This window comes from Oncorhynchus masou, chromosome 5 (assembly GCF_036934945.1).
Source record: "Oncorhynchus masou masou isolate Uvic2021 chromosome 5, UVic_Omas_1.1, whole genome shotgun sequence".
Taxonomy (NCBI): Eukaryota; Metazoa; Chordata; class Actinopteri; order Salmoniformes; family Salmonidae; genus Oncorhynchus; species Oncorhynchus masou.
Genome location: NC_088216.1, coordinates 34,056,595 through 34,074,573, shown reverse-complemented (window position 1 = coordinate 34,074,573; position 17,979 = coordinate 34,056,595). Strand labels below are relative to the sequence as shown.

The 17,979-nt window shown below is 39.9% G+C and overlaps 1 protein-coding gene across 4 annotated transcripts in view; it reads right to left on the bottom strand.

Annotated features, from left to right (window-relative positions):
- Window positions 1-17,979, bottom strand: part of LOC135539487 (CSC1-like protein 2) — a 106,957-nt gene that overhangs the window by 54,313 nt on the left and 34,665 nt on the right. For 3 of the 4 annotated variants that reach the window (XM_064965392.1, XM_064965391.1, XM_064965393.1), the window contains exons 4-7: window positions 14,771-14,809; window positions 10,379-10,469; window positions 9,262-9,299; window positions 1,494-1,636 (exon numbers count right to left, since the gene is read on the bottom strand). In XM_064965392.1, coding sequence (XP_064821464.1) covers window positions 1,494-1,636; window positions 9,262-9,299; window positions 10,379-10,469; window positions 14,771-14,809 — 311 coding nt within the window. The remainder of the gene's footprint in view (window positions 1-1,493; window positions 1,637-9,261; window positions 9,300-10,378; window positions 10,470-14,770; window positions 14,810-17,979) is intronic. The other variant, XM_064965395.1, reaches the window with a different exon arrangement.

Genomic DNA, 17,979 nt, shown 5'->3' with positions numbered 1-17,979 from the left:
AAAAAATGCGGCAAAGAAATGAACTTTCGCAGTGCTGAGGTGTCACTACAGCCTTGGGTTCAATCCCAGGCTGTCATAGCCGGCCGTGACCGGGAGACCCATGAGGCGGCGCGCAATTGACCCAGCGTCGTCCGGAATTGGCCGGTCGGGATTTCCTTGTCTCATCTTGCTCTAGCGACTCCTTGTGGCAGGCTGGGCGCCTGCAAGCTGACTTTCGGTTGTACGGTGTTTCCTCCGATAGATTGTTGCAGCTGGCAAGAAGCAGGGTGGCTTGGTAGGGTCGTGTTTCAGAGGATGCATGGTTCTCGACCTTCGCCTCTCCTGAGTCCATAGGGGAGTTGCAGCAATGAGACAAGACAAACTACCAATTGGATATCACGATATTAGGGAGAAAAGGGGGTAAAAGGAAAACAATTGTTTTTTAAATAACTTCATGTCCTGAATACAAAGTGTTGTGTAGAATTTGCCCCAAACATATCACTGAGTACCACTTCATATTTCCAAGAATTGTGGTGGCTGCATCATGTTATGGGTATTCTTTTCATCAGCGAGGGAGTTTTTGTTAATGATAAAAATAAATGTAATAGAGCTAAGCACCGATAAAATCCTAGAGAAAAACCTAGTTCAGTGCTTTCCAAAAGACACTGGGAGACAAATTCACCTTACAGTAGGACAATAACCTAAAACACAAGCCCAAATATAATGGAATTGCTTACCAAGATGATGTTGAATGTTCCTCAGTGGCCTAGTTACAGTTTGGACTTTAATTGGCTTATATGGCTATGGCAAGACTTGAAAATGGCCGACAAGCAATGATCAACAATAAACTCGGGAGAGTTTGAAGAATTAAAAAAATGTGCAAATACTGTACAATACAACTGTGCAAAGCTCTTAGAGATGTACCCAGAGACTCACAGCTGTAATGGCTGCCAAATATGATTCTAACATGTATTGACTGAGGGGTGTGAATACTTCTGTATTTAATTTTCAATACATTAGAAAAATGTTTTAGAAAACTGTTGTACAAATATGTTTTCCCTTTTTCATTATGGGGTAGTGTGTATAGATGGGATTCCATTTTGAATTCAGGCTGTAACACAACAAAATGTGAAATAAGTCAAGGGGTATGAATACTTTTTGAAGGCACTGCAAATGCCTTAATGGGCCGTTTTGGCATATCATAAACCCAAAACAAGGACCGATTGGTCCATTGGTGTTTTTGTTGTCATAGGAGATTTTGAAACCGAACTGTACAATGGAGAGCAGATATGCTACTTCTATGTGCAAATCTGATGGAATACGTCTTCATGTTGTACCATTGTTTATTTATTTGTTTATTTCTTTGTTGAAGTCACATTAATATGCAAAGTCTCACATGATGACAACAAAAACAATGTAGTGTGTCTAACTTAATCTCATTAATAAGGGATTTATAAAGGTAAACAAGAGGTACATTTCATTAATAGAAATTAATGGAAATCTGGCATACTCACCCAAAAGGTCTCCAGAAAAGTTGACCGGCAGGACGATGCCCACAGACAGAACCCCAACAACCACCAGCTGGCCGATGATGTGGCGCTGGAAGGAAAGGTAGTGCACGGCGTCCTCACCACACTTCTCCCGGATCTCCTCGTCCCTAGGTGGGGTGAGGGCAGGAGAAGTGGGTTCACTTTTGGAGTATAAATTGAGCCCCATTTACACAGAGACAAGAACCTTATTTTTAAACCTTTTGACCTTATTTTTGGTGAAAGGGATAGGAGGTAAATGTTTTACATTTGAATTAAAACCACTTAAAGCCCAGCATGAGACCTAGTTATGTGCAGACCTGGGATAACTAGTTTTAAACTATGCTTTGTGTATAGTGACAATTTTTGGGGAGGAACAAATAGTTTGTTTGGCGGTGACAACAATAAATGGCATGGCTGTATCTGGAACTGCATTTTGCAGATAGAAATATAATGACTAGAGCACACAATTTATTATACTTTTCCACTATCTGACAGGAAATCATATTTGATCTACACAATTCATTATATGAAAATTCGGTAAAATGTCCATTCTTCGGAATGTCCATTGCCTCAGGTGTAGATAATCAATTCAAACCAATTAACTAAAAATATTATTTTTTTTACAGATAAGTATAACCAAGTTGTGACGCTCAACTACTATGACTATCAACATGCCACTGAAAAGGTCGAAAGCTGCAGTTGGTCAGTGCTCTCGTTTCAAACACACACTATACCATCTTTAAAAAGACAGTTTACACAGAGTACAAACTAACATGTTCAATCTACCTAGGCTGTAGTTAATTCAAGAAGGCTGTTATTAAATGTGTTCCCTTTCGACATTTAATAGCCATATTTTGTTAACATTAAACTGTTCTTATGCCTGTGTAATAAAACAAATTACTTTGAGCAACATTTTATTAGCATGTTATTAAATAACATTTTGATAATTGCATTTTAATTGCATAGTAATGAGCTGAGTGTATTTATAACTATGGTATTACTCGATTATGCAATTATAAAACAATTACCAAAGTTCTATGTAACACCAATGTTGCTATTGTAATAATCAAAGAAATTGCAGATGTATAAGAACTTGATGTCAAGTGTTACTCTATTACCTTATTTCTCACTCATTGTGAAAAATATATTTGTTAGTCATTTAGAAATGCTCTGATGTTGAGATGATTATATGTCCCTCATACATTTATTTCTAGGATATAGATTAAGATTCATATCTGAGAGCCCTCCAAACCTTGTGCTAACGATCATACACTGAACAAAAATAAACACAACATGCAACAATTTCAAAGATTTTACTGAGTTGCAGTTCATAAGGAAATCAGTTAATTTAAATAAATTCACAAAACGTGAGAGAAATAAGTATTTTTTGCGTATGGAAAATGTATTGGATGTTTTAATTCAGCTCATGAAACATGGGACCAACAATTTACATGTGTTCATATTTTTGTTCAATATATATTTAGACTAATTCAACTAAAGGTCGACTGATTAATCGGAATGGCCGAATTAAGGCCGATTTCAAGTTTTCATAACAATCGGAAATAGGTATTTTTGGATACCGATTTGGCAGATTATTATTCTTTTATTTTTTTACACCTTTATTTCATCTTTATTTAACTAGGCAAATCAGTTAAGAACATATTCTTATTTTCAATGACGGCCTAGGAACGGTGGGTTAACTGCCTCGTTCAGGGGCAGAAAGAAAGATTGAATCCCCCGAGCTGACAAGGTAACAATCTTGCAACCTTCAGTCCAACGCTCTAACCACCTGATTACATTGCACTCCATGAGGAGACTGCCTGTTATGCGAATGCAGTAAGCCAAGGATAGTTGCAAGCTAACATTAAACTTCTCTTATAAAAAAACAATCAATCAATCATAATCACTAGTTAACTCCACATGGTTGATGATATTACTAGTTTATCTAGCGTGTCCTGCGTTGCATGTAATCGATGCGGTGCGTATCGTTGCTCCAATGTGTACCTAACCATAAACATCAATGCCTTTCTTAAAATCAATACACAGAAGTATATATTTTTAAACCTGCATATTTAGCTAAAAGAAATCCATGTTAGCAGGCAATATTAACCAGGTGAAATTCTTTCACTTCTCTTGCGTTCATTGCACGCAGAGTTAGTGTGTATGCAACATTTTGGGCCGCCTAATTTGCCAGAATTTGACGTAATTATGACATAACATTGAAGGTTGTGCAATGTAACAACTTGTTTTCGAGATGATAGGTTATTAATATGGCCGAATCCGGAAACTAAGGCTCGTATTTCTGTGTGTTATCATGTTATAACTAAGTCTATGATTTGATAGAGCAGTCTGACTGAGCGATGGTAGGCAGCAGCAGGCTCGTAAGCATTCATTCAAACAGCACTTTCGTGCATTTGGCATTAGCTGTTTATGACTTCAAGCCTATCAACTCCTGATATTAGGCTGGTGTAACCGATGTGGAATGGCTAGCTAGTTAGCAGGGTGCGCGCTAATACCGTTTCAAACATCACTCGCTCAGACTTTGAGTGGTTGTTCCCCTTTCTCTGCATGGGTAACGCTGCTTCTATGTGGTGGCTGTTGTCGTTGTGTTGCTGGTTCGAGCACAGTGAGGAGCGAGGAGAGGGACGGAAGCTATACTGTTACACTGGCAATACTAAAGTGCCTATAAGAACATCCAATAGTCAAAGGTCACTGAAATACAAATGGTAAAGAGTGAAATAGTCCTATAATTCCTATAATAACTACAACCTAAAATGTCTTACCTGGGAATATTGAAGACTCATGTTAAAAGGAACCACCAACTTTCATATGTTCTCATGTTCTGAGCAAGGATCTTAAACGTTAGCTTTATTACATGTCACATATTGCACTTTTACTTTCTTCTCCAAAACTTTGTTTTTGTATTATTTAAACCAAATTGAACATGTTTCATTATTGATTTGAGGCTGAATTGATTTTATTGATGCATTATATTAACTTAAAATAAGTGTTCATTCAGTATTGTTGTAATTGTCATTATTACAAATAAAATACATGTTGTCTAGCAATGATCAACAACCAATTTGACAGAGCTTGAAGAATTTTGAAAATAATAAATGGGCAAATATTGCACAATTCAGGTGTGAAAAGCTCAGAGACTTACCCAGAAACTCACAGCCCACAACTCACAGGTGATTCGAACATGTATAATCACCTGTGAGGGTTGCATACTAATCTAATCAAGATACATTAGTGTTTATATATATATATATATATATATATATATATATATATATATATATATATATATATAGTGCCTTGCGAAAGTATTCGGCCCCCTTGAACTTTGCGACCTGTTGCCACATTTCAGGCTTCAAACATAAAGATATAAAACTGTATTTTTTTGTGAAGAATCAACAACAAGTGGGACACAATCATGAAGTGGAATGACATTTATTGGATATTTCAAACTTTTTTAACAAATCAAAAACTGAAAAACTGGACGTGCAAAAGTATTCAGCCCCTTTACTTTCAGTGCAGCAAACTCTCTCCAGAAGTTCAGTGAGGATCTCTGAATGATCCAATGTTGACCTAAATGACTAATGATGATAAATACAATCCACCTGTGTGTAATCAAGTCTCCGTATAAATGCACCTGCACTCCGTTAAAAGCGCAGAGAGCAACATGAAGAACAAGGAACACACCAGGCAGGTCCGAGATACTGTTGTGAAGAAGTTTAAAGCCGGATTTGGATACAAAAAGATTTCCCAAGCTTTAAACATCCCAAGGAGCACTGTGCAAGCGATAATATTGAAATGGAAGGAGTATCAGACCACTGCAAATCTACCAAGACCTGGCCGTCCCTCTAAACTTTCAGCTCGTACAAGGAGAAGACTGATCAGAGATGCAGCCAAGAGGCCCATGATCACTCTGGATGAACTGCAGAGATCTACAGCTGAGGTGGGAGACTCTGTCCATAGGACAACAATCAGTCGTATATTGCACAAATCTGGCCTTTATGGAAGAGTGGCAAGAAGAAAGCCATTTCTTAAAGATATCCATAAAAAGTGTAATTTAAAGTTTGCCACAAGCCACCTGGGAGACACACCAAACATGTGGAAGAAGGTGCTCTGGTCAGATGAAACCAAAATTGAACTTTTTGGCAACAATGCAAAACGTGATGTTTGGCGTAAAAGCAACACAGCTCATCACCCTGAACACACCATACCCACTGTCAAACATGGTGGTGGCAGCATCATGGTTTGGGCCTGCTTTTCTTCAGCAGGGACAGGGAAGATGGTTAAAATTGATGGGAAGATGGATGGAGCCAAATACAGGACCATTCTGGAAGAAAACCTGATGGAGTCTGCAAAAGACCTGAGACTGGGACGGAGATTTGTCTTCCAACAAGACAATGATCCAAAACATAAAGCAAAATCTACAATGGAATGGTTCAAAAATAAACATATCCAGGTGTTAGAATGGCCAAGTCAAAGTCCAGACCTGAATCCAATCGAGAATCTGTGGAAAGAACTGAAAACTGCTGTTCACAAATGCTCTCCATCCAACCTCACTGAGCGCGAGCTGTTTTGCAAGGAGGAATGGGAAATAATTTCAGTCTCTCTGTGCAAAACTGATAGAGACATACCCCAAGCGACTTACAGCTGTAATCGCAGCAAAAGGTGGCGCTACAAAGTATTAACTTAAGGGGGCTGAATAATTTTGCACGCCCAATTTTTCAGTTTTTGATTTGTTAAAAAAGTTTGAAATATCCAATAAATGTCGTTCCAATTCATGATTGTGTCCCACTTGTTGATTCTTCACAAAAAATACAGTTTTATATCTTTATGTTTGAAGCCTGAAATGTGGCAAAAGGTCGCAAAGTTCAAGGGGGCGAATACTTTCGCAAGGCACTGTATATATATATATTTTTTTTAACAAATGTTAGAATTTTTCTTCCACTTCTAATTTGACTTTAGCATATTTTGTGTAGATCGTTGACCAAAAAAATGACAACTAAATCTTAATCCCACTTTTTAACAACAAAATGTGGGGCAATGGGTGTGAAAACTTTCATATCTGAAAGATATGAAAAATACTTTCAAATATCATTTGCTTTTCTGAGACCTGTACTTGAATAACAAAGGAAATAATGATTTATTTTAAAACTATATTCGACTTCCTAGATTATTTGAAAAGTTTAAAACAAACAAAATACAACTATTTTCTGCCCAGGTCTGTGACCAGCAAGATTTATATATTTTTTTATTACTATACGTGGGAATTTAGCTGTGTTTTTTGCAGGTAAATTCATCAATTTCAAACAGCCCCCATGGTTTAACAACCCAGCCCTTCCAAATTGCCGGTTGGGCACTGATTTGTACAAAAGGGATACATCTAAAACAATATTTTTTTTCAAACAAAGGCCATTTACCCTCTTAAAAAATAGTTTGAGCATTTGTTTGTGGGGAACGTAAAAACTACTATATTACAGTATTTAATTGTATTTATTAAGGCAGGGGAGTCCCATTGATAAAGGTCTCTTTTTCAAGGGAGCCCTACATGACAAGACCAAGCAATCAAGGAAAGAATATAGGAAACAAAGCAAAATACACACAAAAAAACGATGATAAAAAAAAACAACCACATTCCCCAGTGAAGAGGTCCCTCTACCAACAATCTGAATTGCCGGAAAGGCACCAATGCGTCCAACTGTAGGGTGTTCTGAAGATTCTTCGCACATCACTCATAGAACAAACTAAAAGCAGTTTTACCGAAATCTGTAGTGACAGAAGGAATTTCAAGACTCAGCCATCCCTGCAACAGGATATGGCATCTCACACTTCAATAGGCTAGTTACAATGTTAGGTAATACAGGTGTTTTAGCAAACAGGCTTTAAAATAAACAGAATGCAATGTTTGGACCTACGCAAAGTCAGAGGGCCATTCAGATAGGGAATGCGGTGATGAATGCAAAACCTGCTGCCTGTAATAAAGCAAAGTGCACTGCATCTAACAGCTTTAATGAAGTGGCAGCTGCAACAATGTAGAAGGTGCCGCCATAGTCTAGGACTGGTAGGAACGGCGACAAAGATCTGCTTCCCACAATTAAGCAAGAGGCGTGACCTGTTGCTATAGAGCCTAGTTTTATTATCAACTTCTCAGTTATCCAAATGCCAGATATTTGTAAGCAGAGATACGATGAAGTTAGGCACCATCCAAGGTACAGATCTTTAGAGTCATTGTTGAGCGCTCTAGAAAACATATACCTTGTTTTTCCAGTATTTAATACAACTTTCAGGGCAATTAGTGTTTTTCATAAGAATGAAAGCAGTCTGTAGGTCAGACAGAGCCTTGTCCACGGTGGAGGGGAATAAAATACACAACAGTATTATCCGCATACAGGCGCAATTTATAATTATTCACAGAAAAAAACAATATTGTTCATGTAGATGGCAAAAAGTACTGCACCCAGAATCAGCCCTTGCAGAACATATTTTGTTATATTAAGGAAACCTAACTGAACACCATCAATAGATACATAATATGTTAGATCTGTCAAGTAGTTTTTAAAGGAAAGGTTCACACATCCGAGTTATTGGGGTTCAAGCAGACAGAAATCCGTCCGGTATGACGTAGAACTGATTAAGTCGCTCTCACTACACTGGAAGTTAACAGGAATATGATATTTAGGATTGCAAAAACGTCTATCGTACAGGTCAGATTTCAATACTGGCCGATGTCAAAACTCGGGAGGATGTCTTCTCTCGAATGAGCCATTGATTATATTTTTGTGATATTCCTACCTCGAGAAATGTGTAATTTAACGGAGGGTCTAGCACATTTTCTGCCTCTTTAATCCGGGGTGCATTGTATGATGCCGTTGTCAGAGATATTATAGAAAGGAGATAGGAATCCAATGAATAATGGAACGTATAAACCCCACCCAGCAGACTGTCGACTAATCGCATTCACATTGTCATGCTGAGTCACGCGGTTGCTAAACTAATCGTCACGCAATCCCTTCTCAAAGTCAGTATATATGTCGAGGAATGTGCCTATTTTCCTTGAAAGTACGCAATGTAACGATTCCAAAGCTATGCGATATTACGGATAGCAAGTTAATTATCTCACATCTAAGAAAAGATTTGTAAATGTTGTACTTTTTGACAAAATTCGTGCTAATGTTGGGTTTTGAGCTAGCGCCCAACAGACTCCCATTCACTCTTTGCATGAGAGTGCGCCTTCACCCAGAATGCACCGCGCGGCCCATTGTAGCGTAGCGCGGGCAACGTTTACCATTTCCTCAAATGTCAAACCCCACCCTGAGGCGCATTATACACAGGTTGAACATGGTGAGATTGGAGACTCCTAAATTGATAGCTGTAAAATTGCATAAAGAAGTTGCACTAACTAGCCACTTGACATGCTGATATTGTATTTGGGATGCAGCAGAGATGGTGTTATGTCATAGCCTAAAAACAGACCGGTGAACATTCTGGATATATTTCATAGATAAGAAAGATTGTAGCTGAGAATTAATCAAGGATTCTAATATTTTTGCTAGGCAAGAACGTTTTGAAATAGGGCGATAGTTATTTATCACCGTTTGTTCCGATCAGAGGTGGCCTTTAGCACATTGGCATTACTATTCATTCAGTTGCACATTATTGTGGCAACATTGATATGCATGATCTCTAGGTTTTTCCCAATCAAGCATTTACATAGAACGTTGATAACAGACTCACTTACTTTATTCTGAAGATGGCAGTTAACCAGGAACAGAAGCCCTGCAGTGTAGACATGTACAATGACAATCAGACATTTGAAAAATATGCAGTTGAAAACAGTCGCTTTTCAACATTTTCAATACATGGATATTTAAAAATAAAATAAAAATGAAATTCCACACAAATAATTTGACAGTGGTGATGCATTATAAAGTGTTTTCGTTTTTAGTCCCCAATTCAATCAATTGCAGATAAATAAAAAACAATTCTGGTTTATTCTGTATCAGAGGTGTTAAATCCAACATAGCAACATGCTATTCTCATAGTCATTGGATGTTGATGTGAAACCTAAACTCAAAACAGTGTAAACATTTAGAATTAAACTACGGTGTTCCTTTATCTGCAATTTATTTAATTGGGGTCCAAGTACTGTATGACCAGAGAGGGCAATAAACAGGGGACTGTCTGGGGTAAAGCCAACGTGATCAGGACAGCTATAGCAGTGGCCCAATCGTCATGATGTGTGTTTTAGTGAACAGACAGGGAGAGCGGAGGCAGAGCCTTAGCCTACCAGCTGGGATTAAAAGGCTAGGAGGTAGAAAGACATAACGTGGACTGAATTGACCTACTAGGGTGATTACAGTGCTACACATGACTCGGGATATCGTATGGAGTTCCATAGAATGTTCTTGAGGAACATTGGTGTGTGGATAACTGACTGGTTTAGCTTATATTTCTGTAAAAGTCACAAGTTTGAAAATGTGTATGAGTGTCTATTCCACGCACTGGGGCATTTCATCTTAAGGATATTAATTCAAACTATCATCATATACAATATTGTGTTGCATTACTTGGAAGAGTCAAGAGAGATAAGGAGGTAAGTCTCCCTTATGATAAAACATCTATGTACTGAATCGATACGGGGTGGGAAGTCTCCATCATGAGTCACCAAGTGAAACTGTGTCTGACGGACCTGACTCCACCCACATCCAAGGCTGGCAGCCAGCGGCTTATCTTGCATTATTTAACAGGGATGGGAGGCAAAGCCAATGGAGTCGATTAAAGAGATGCACGTGTGACCAGTAGGAGACAGTGGTGGGGAGACATTCGGAGGGAGGGAGTAGGGAGGGATTTCTCACGTTATCCCGTTGATCGAAGTCGACAGAGCTGGAGACTGAAGTGAGACGTTCATAGCGGTCTGGCGTTTCAGAATGCAGAGCTGAGGCAACACTGGAAACAGAGGACAAGTGTCAGGCTTTGATGGAGGCACAGAGAACAAGGCAGGACCGGGTCCTGCAACTGTGGTTTAGTTTGTTAATTTGTGGTTTGAAACCGAATGGAATTGAGGCTAGAGGAAAAACTAATGGGGTCAATTCCATTTTAATTCCATCAATTCAGAAAGTAAACAGAAAATTGGAATGTCAGTTTACTTCCTGAATTTACAACATTTAAATATAATTTGACCCCAACCCACATTATGTTTCACTGCTGCATATTTATCATCAAAAATGTCAACTTATTAATGAAACCATAACAGTTACTCAACAATGTCTGTAGACCCATGCCATTCTGTGTATATTTTATAGTCAGTTTGATAAACTCTCCATCTCTCGGAGGGTCTAACATGACACATTCAAGATCCCATCAACCCTCAGCGGAATTACTGGCCAATCAAGCATTGCTGACTTGGTACGCACAGAGGCGTCAATCAGAAAACAGTTAATTTAGTCATTGCCACATGAGATAATCCTACATTTGACTTTTTACTGTAGATACTATGCACTACCAAAATCACACAACATCTCACTTGAACTCCCCACACCAAGGTCAACATCAACAAGGCTGCTATGTGAATGACATAATAGGATGTCCAGCTCCACAAGTTCAACATTTGTAACTACACAAACATCAAACTCGTGGGGCTGGAGAGATGTCTAGATTATGGTTTGTGTCATGACTGTAAAGTCTGGTAGAATCAGCCAACAGTGTAATGACGGTTTATGGCATCTGCCTTGTCAGGGAGGTATCAAGTAAAGGGTTACCCCTCACTCTATAGGACAAGAGACATACACAGTGTGCAACAGACCAACACAACTCTGGCTGAGGGTGCCCCAAGTATGCCAAGCATCCAGACATTAAGGTAGGCATCATTGAGGGTACCCTCAAGCCAAATAATGGTTGTGTGCTAGCAGTAGAATTTTTAGACTGAAGAAAGGCTTTGCACGATCTATGTTGGCCACCATTGCATTGTGCTGCCTAACATGCCTGAGGAAATACACTATATATACAAAAGTATGTGGACTCACCTTCACATTAGTGGATTTGACTATTTCAGCCACACCCATTGCTGACAGGTGTATAACATCGAGCACATAGCCATGCAATCTCCAGACAAATATTGGCAGCAGAATAGCCTTACTGAAGAGCTCAGTGACTTCAACGTGGCACCGTCATAAGATGACACCTTTCCAACAAGTCAATTCGTCAAATTTCTTCTCTGCTAGAGCTGCCCCCCCCGGTCAACTGTAAATATTGTGGAAATGTCTAGGAGCAACAACGGCTCAGCCGTGAAGCGGTAGGCCACACAAGCTCACAGAACGGGACAGCAGAGTGCTGAAGAGCGTAGCCTCGGTTGCAACAATCACTACCAAGTTCCAAACTGCCTCTGGAAGCAATGTCAACACAAGAACTGTTCGTCGGGAGCTTCATGAAATGGGTTTCCATGGCCGACCAGCCGCCGACAAGCCTAAGATCGCCATGTGCAATGCCAAGCTTCGGATGGAGTGGTGTAAAGGTCACCACCATTGGACTCCAGAGCAGTGGAAATGCATTCTCACGAGTGATGAAGCACGCGTCGCCATCTGGCAATCCGCCGGACAAATCTGGGTTTGTCGGATGCCAGGAGGATGCTATCCGCCTCAATGCATAGCGCCAACTGTAAAGTTTGGTGATGGAGGAGTAATGGTTCACCTAACATCAGTGTCCAACCTCACTAAATGCTTGTGGCTGAATGGAAGCAAGATCATGCAGCAATGTTCCAACATCTAGTGGAAACCCTTCCTAGAAGAGTGGAGGCAGTGTTATAGCAGCAAAGGGGGAGACCAATTCCATATTAATACCCATGATTTTGGAATGAGATGTTCGACAAGCAGGTGTCCACATACTTTGGTCATGTAGTGTACCATCTTTGATATGCATAATCTCATTTTGTGATTAGAGCTCCATTGAGCAATGGACATGCATTGTCTTATGCTTTAAACGCCAAGGGCCGTATTCAATTCAACCGATTAACTGTCTTCTCATCATGAGCAATTGTTTTTTTATGCTATAAGAAAGCCTGTTTTGGGTTATGTACTCAAACAACATGTTAAAACAAAAAACTGCAACTCAAGGCCAGGCACTACGGGCAAATGTTTTGTGCTTGTTTTACCTTTATTTAGCTAGGCAAGTCAGTAAGAACAAATTCTTATTTTCAATGATGGCCTAACTGCCTTGTTCAGGGGTAGAATGACAGATTTTTACCTTGTCAGCTCGGGGATTCGATCTTGCAACCCTCTGGTTACTAGTCCAACGCTCTAACCACTAGGCTACCTGCCACCCCTAATGACTGACAATGACAGTTTCCAGAAAAATGGATTTACAGGATATGCAAATATTTGCATATTTAATTTGAGTACCACAGTATGAGTCATAATACCCATAAAACCTAGGCGGTCAAACCGGGAAATGGTTCCAATAATTATTCCACCATAGATCTTTCCCATAGGGGATTTAGAAACGCTTCAAATAAGGGCTGTGTTTCGTGTAGGCTTACCCTGGCGTGAAGTTTGGATAACCATGTAAAACTCTCTAGGACAAGGTGACTTTGATCAATATATTTGCCTGTATTTACCTCCCCAAAATTAAATGCTAATTAGCTGCTAATGTGGCTATCATAAAGAATAACAAATGCCAAGATCTGAACGAGACTGCCGAATCAAGGCAAAGGTCACCTCTGGATTAACCATCTAACATTAGCTAAATGTAGTAATTAATAAATTGGCTACAACGGACTGTTCTGTGAACTGTCTTGTGCAAGTTTTAAATTGACACAATACTTTTTAGTAAAGGTGTCAGCTAGAGATGATGTGCAGGACCTTGCAGGAATTTGTAGTTTTGCATGATGTCTACTTTGATGCTAATTAGCATTTTCGAATCAGAGAGTAAATGAAGCCGAATATATTGATAAAATCACATTGAACGAGAGAGATTTACATGGTTATCAAAACTTCACGCCAGGGTAAGCCTACATGAAACACATCCCTTGTTTTAAGTGTTTCTAAAATCCCCTGTGGGAAAAATGGTTTTAATAAAATGATTGGAACCATTTCCCTGTTTGACTGCTAGGTTAAGGGTATTATGACACCTCCAGAGTGGGGCTCTACAACCTAGATGATTGTGATTAAGGGGGTGGGGGGGGGGGACACCATCAGTGTGGTGCCTGGCCTCAACAACAACAGTATTACTCCATAATTTCTTGAAGGGTAGGATTTGTTTTTGACCTATTCCGGAAAGACAGTTAGCGATTTTGAATAGGGTCCAAAGTCTACAAATAGGTTGTTTTAGATGCAGCACTGGGTGTGTATTGGAATCTCCCACTCTTACATCCTACAACAGAAGATCTACCACGGTCCAACAATAAACTTAGTCCAATGACGACATGTACAGAAATGGGGGCATTTATCCGTCAGGACAGAAGACCACATTCCACTTTCTAGCTGGATTCCAATCTGAAAACACTCCTTTCCTCTGCCTTTATTGACCCCTTCATAGCCCTGAATGGACAGAGGGGAAGGGGTCAATTTTTGACAGAACCCAGCCTGTTGAGAACTTGGCTTCTTATCGTCTAAAGGGTCCACTCGGGAGGTGCTATCACAGGTAATGTCACAAGGATTCACAAAGACGCCACAGCAAGAGGGCCTAGGGAAGTTCACATCCACCCTGATTCACCATTTACCTTGTATTATTTGCTCTCAGTGTATCATAGTTACCCTTTTCTCTTCTCCGACTATGTTATATTCAAATATGTAAAAAGGAAGCATGCATGTCAAAAGATTCATATGTTAGGTGACAGTCAAAGCATCAGAAGCCATGGCAGATACACTGGTGGAAGTCAACAGTATGGTTAATGACACACAAGGCACTTATGGTGGGTTAACCAAAGTCAGAGTCAACACCCAATAAATCCACAGCAAAAAGCAGTGACAGAGCCCTCACACCAAACCATCTTGCTTGTTAATAAGATAGATACACATAAACCTTTCTCACACACACACACCAACCCACAGGACACCCCAATTGGAGTTGATTGCAGTACATTATGGAATTGGACTGCAAGCACACACACACACACACACCTGAAAGGAAAAAAGAGAGTGTTATTCCACCAGTGAGCAGGACAAGTACAGTTAGGACAGTAAAGCAACCAGGGAAGAGAGAAGATGACATTGGAAAACCAGGAGATAATCAAAACGTGTTTAAAAACAACATACTATTCCCGCTCCTCCAATCCGTTGAAACGCTTCTTCGATCTTCACAGTGAAACAAACAAAACAAACAGGAAAAATTAACATAATCGGCATGAAAAGGAGTACACATTTACTTCATTAAGGTTAGTCCTGGATAGAAATCCTGAAGTGTCAACAAATTAGATGTTACACAATGTAGCAGGACAGGTTTATGAGAGCCATAGGCGGAGTGAGGTTGAGGGGCGATCCATCACATGGGCCCTGATCAAATGTCACCCCACAATCCCCTCACCACACACACGGACATACAACTCCCACACTGGTGACCCCTGCCTCATCACAGCTCTGAAAGAGCCCCTGAAAGCAAGAAAACAGCTCTGTATGTGTGTGTGTGCGCGTGTGTCTGTTAGTGCTGACCAATTAACAAAAATGTGGGCCCGGTTTACTCATTGACCAACGTTTTTATCTGAACTCACCACGCTGTTTCTCTAGAGAGAAATCAAATCCAGTACAAACTGTGGGAAGTTCAACATAGTTTAGTGCAGAAAATGTGGTAATTAAGTACATTGGCCACAATCCACCCTTGCAGACAGCTGCCCGTTCTTGGAGACAAAAGGGTGCGTTTTTCTCCATCTAGGCGCAGGAGCAGTTAGTATAGCAATAAGTGCTTGTCTCTCTTTCCCACCCAAAAATGTGTTTGCTTGTAGAGCAGCTTTGCTGTGCAAGCCAGACGGTGGAAAGTTACAACAGCGCTGTGCAGTACGTGACCATATGGCCAATGCAGGCAGTGGCTCCACTTCTGTCAGCGGCGTAATTTTTGGGAGAGCTGGGAAACTTTTTTGGACTATGAACCGGCAGCAATTTGCACATTGGTTGATGTAATTCAGGGGAACAACACACAGACCGCATGAGAGGAAGTAAAGTTGTGAATGAATTAAGTGATAGGCAGTAATATTGGCAGTCACTACCTTCATGGGGCTTTTATTAGCTAATTGTTTTATTATGTGTAGGTACAGAAGAAAAACAAATCTTACCAATATTGAAGACCGTGACTATTTTTCAAAAACCGAACCGTAACCAAATCATCCTAAAAAAACATTAAATCACTCAGCACTAGTGTGTGTGTGTGTAGGGAGTGACAAGGGAGAGGGAGCGGGACAGACAAGAAAACAGGAAGTATGTGGCGCAAAAGAGATTGTTCAGTCAGCTGTGGGACTATAGCAGGAAACGGTTTGCCCCTCTCTCTCAGTCCTTTAAATGAATGGGAGGACAGAAATATAGAAATAGAAATCTCATACATCATATCCATGAGCAGACCCAGGTCACTTTAAAGTAACCAAATAAGTCTTCAACTATTATTGTACTTATAAGGGGCCATCCAGGATTGGTACACAGTAAATCAAGGAGAGTTGAAATCAGTGTTAAAATTGTTAGGGTTAAATTGACTCCACTTGAGTTATTTTAACCATCAGCGTGATACGCTCTCTGGAGTTAGTTGGGACAGAGTACTTTTTACCTAATTAAGAGTAAACAGAGACAGGGAGTTAAATCTATGGAGTATCCACAGGTGTGGGAGGGGCCTCTCATATTTCCCAGCATGCTCCGGTGCAGGTAGATTTTTATTTAATTGTTTTTTAATATCTGTCTTTTTGCATGTACATTGATTGTTTATAATCCTTAGTTTTTTACTTCATGCTCCAACAGGCTTTCTGAATGCAAGTCGTGATATCTTCCCTTGAGTTGGATACCAACAGGGATTGGATATTACTTTGCTAGTTACCATAACGTGACACATTAAGATGTGCAAATAAGGCATCACCCTTACACTTCAGAAGTAGTAAACTGATAGAGAAAATGTAAACTGATGGAGTTGACTGTTAATTCAAAACACAGATAAGTGTAAAATTGCAAGAGTATACTAAAATGATACTAAAAAGAGTAAATCAACTATTAGAGTTGGATATTTACTGTAAAAAATAATTATAATGAAAAACACCCTTTCATCAAAGACTAGATGTAACATAGTAAATGTAAAGCTGAGACTCAAAATAGGGGGCAACATTACAAAAAAATTACAAGGGTTTGACTGAGAGGACTAACATGTGTCTCCAAGTGGCCAAAACCCCCTCCAAAGTGTGCATAGTTCCTAAGTAATTTCAATGTAGTTTTATGACTCAAAGAAGAGTTCAACGATAAGGTGTTCTTTTTGTTTGTTCTCCTAGCTGTGCCCTTGAGGAACTAGGGCAGGGACACTGGTAGTTGTTTGGTTTGGAACATAACTCTGCATCCCCCACCACACCAATTACTGTTGTTTACGAATAGCTAAGTTATAAAATATAATCTTGAGTGTTAGGCTTTCACAGGGCAATTCAGAGAAACAGATTGTAATTTTGGTGCTCATAGAAAGCAGTCATGAGTGCATTCAGGCGCGTGTCCCATTGCAAAAAGAAATCACAATAGACAAACATAGGCTTATTCTGTTCTGAACAACCCAGGGTATGACGCCATGTCATCTTGTAACTGTACATCAAAAACACTGTATATGAAAATGTGATAGGGAAATGTGAAGTGTTGCTACAGTAGTATGACATCAAATTGGTATGTATTATAATCCTCAATGTCTCATCTTTCAAAATTCATTGAGTCCTCTTAAATTTACAGCATTTCCCTCACTCAAACAAAAAATGTGCAAAAGTTGCCCAATTAGCAGGAGGGATGGGGGCAACTTCTTGATGCGTTTGGTGCTCAGGTTCAGAACGGCTGTCAGTCAAAACCCATATAGCGCAAAGCCTGAGCTCTGATGCAATTTATATCATGTTACTGTACAGCCACTGTGTTCCATTTTAGGTGCTTAAGTGCCAAAATCTGCTATTTTCAACCTGTATACGGGTACAAGCGTAAAGGGCTACAGGTACACTCAGTGATATGACGTAGGTGAACAAAGTAAACAGCATAGTGGGTAATTTCCGCAACAACCTAAGAGCGTAGAAGCGCAAGGCTAAACTCCCTCACTGTTTTACTCCCGTACCTACCACGCTCTAGCTTCATGAAGTGAACCCATGCACATGTGCAGCTACAGTGTGGAAGCAAATTCTTGGTGGGGGGGGGGGGGTTCCTTTTTCAAGGGTGGAGACTTCGCAAACTGGGACTCACTTATGGACCAGAACTCTGCAAGGCTCGTCTGGAATAGTGACCTTGGTCTCAGAATTTACTTCCTGTCCAAATATATATTT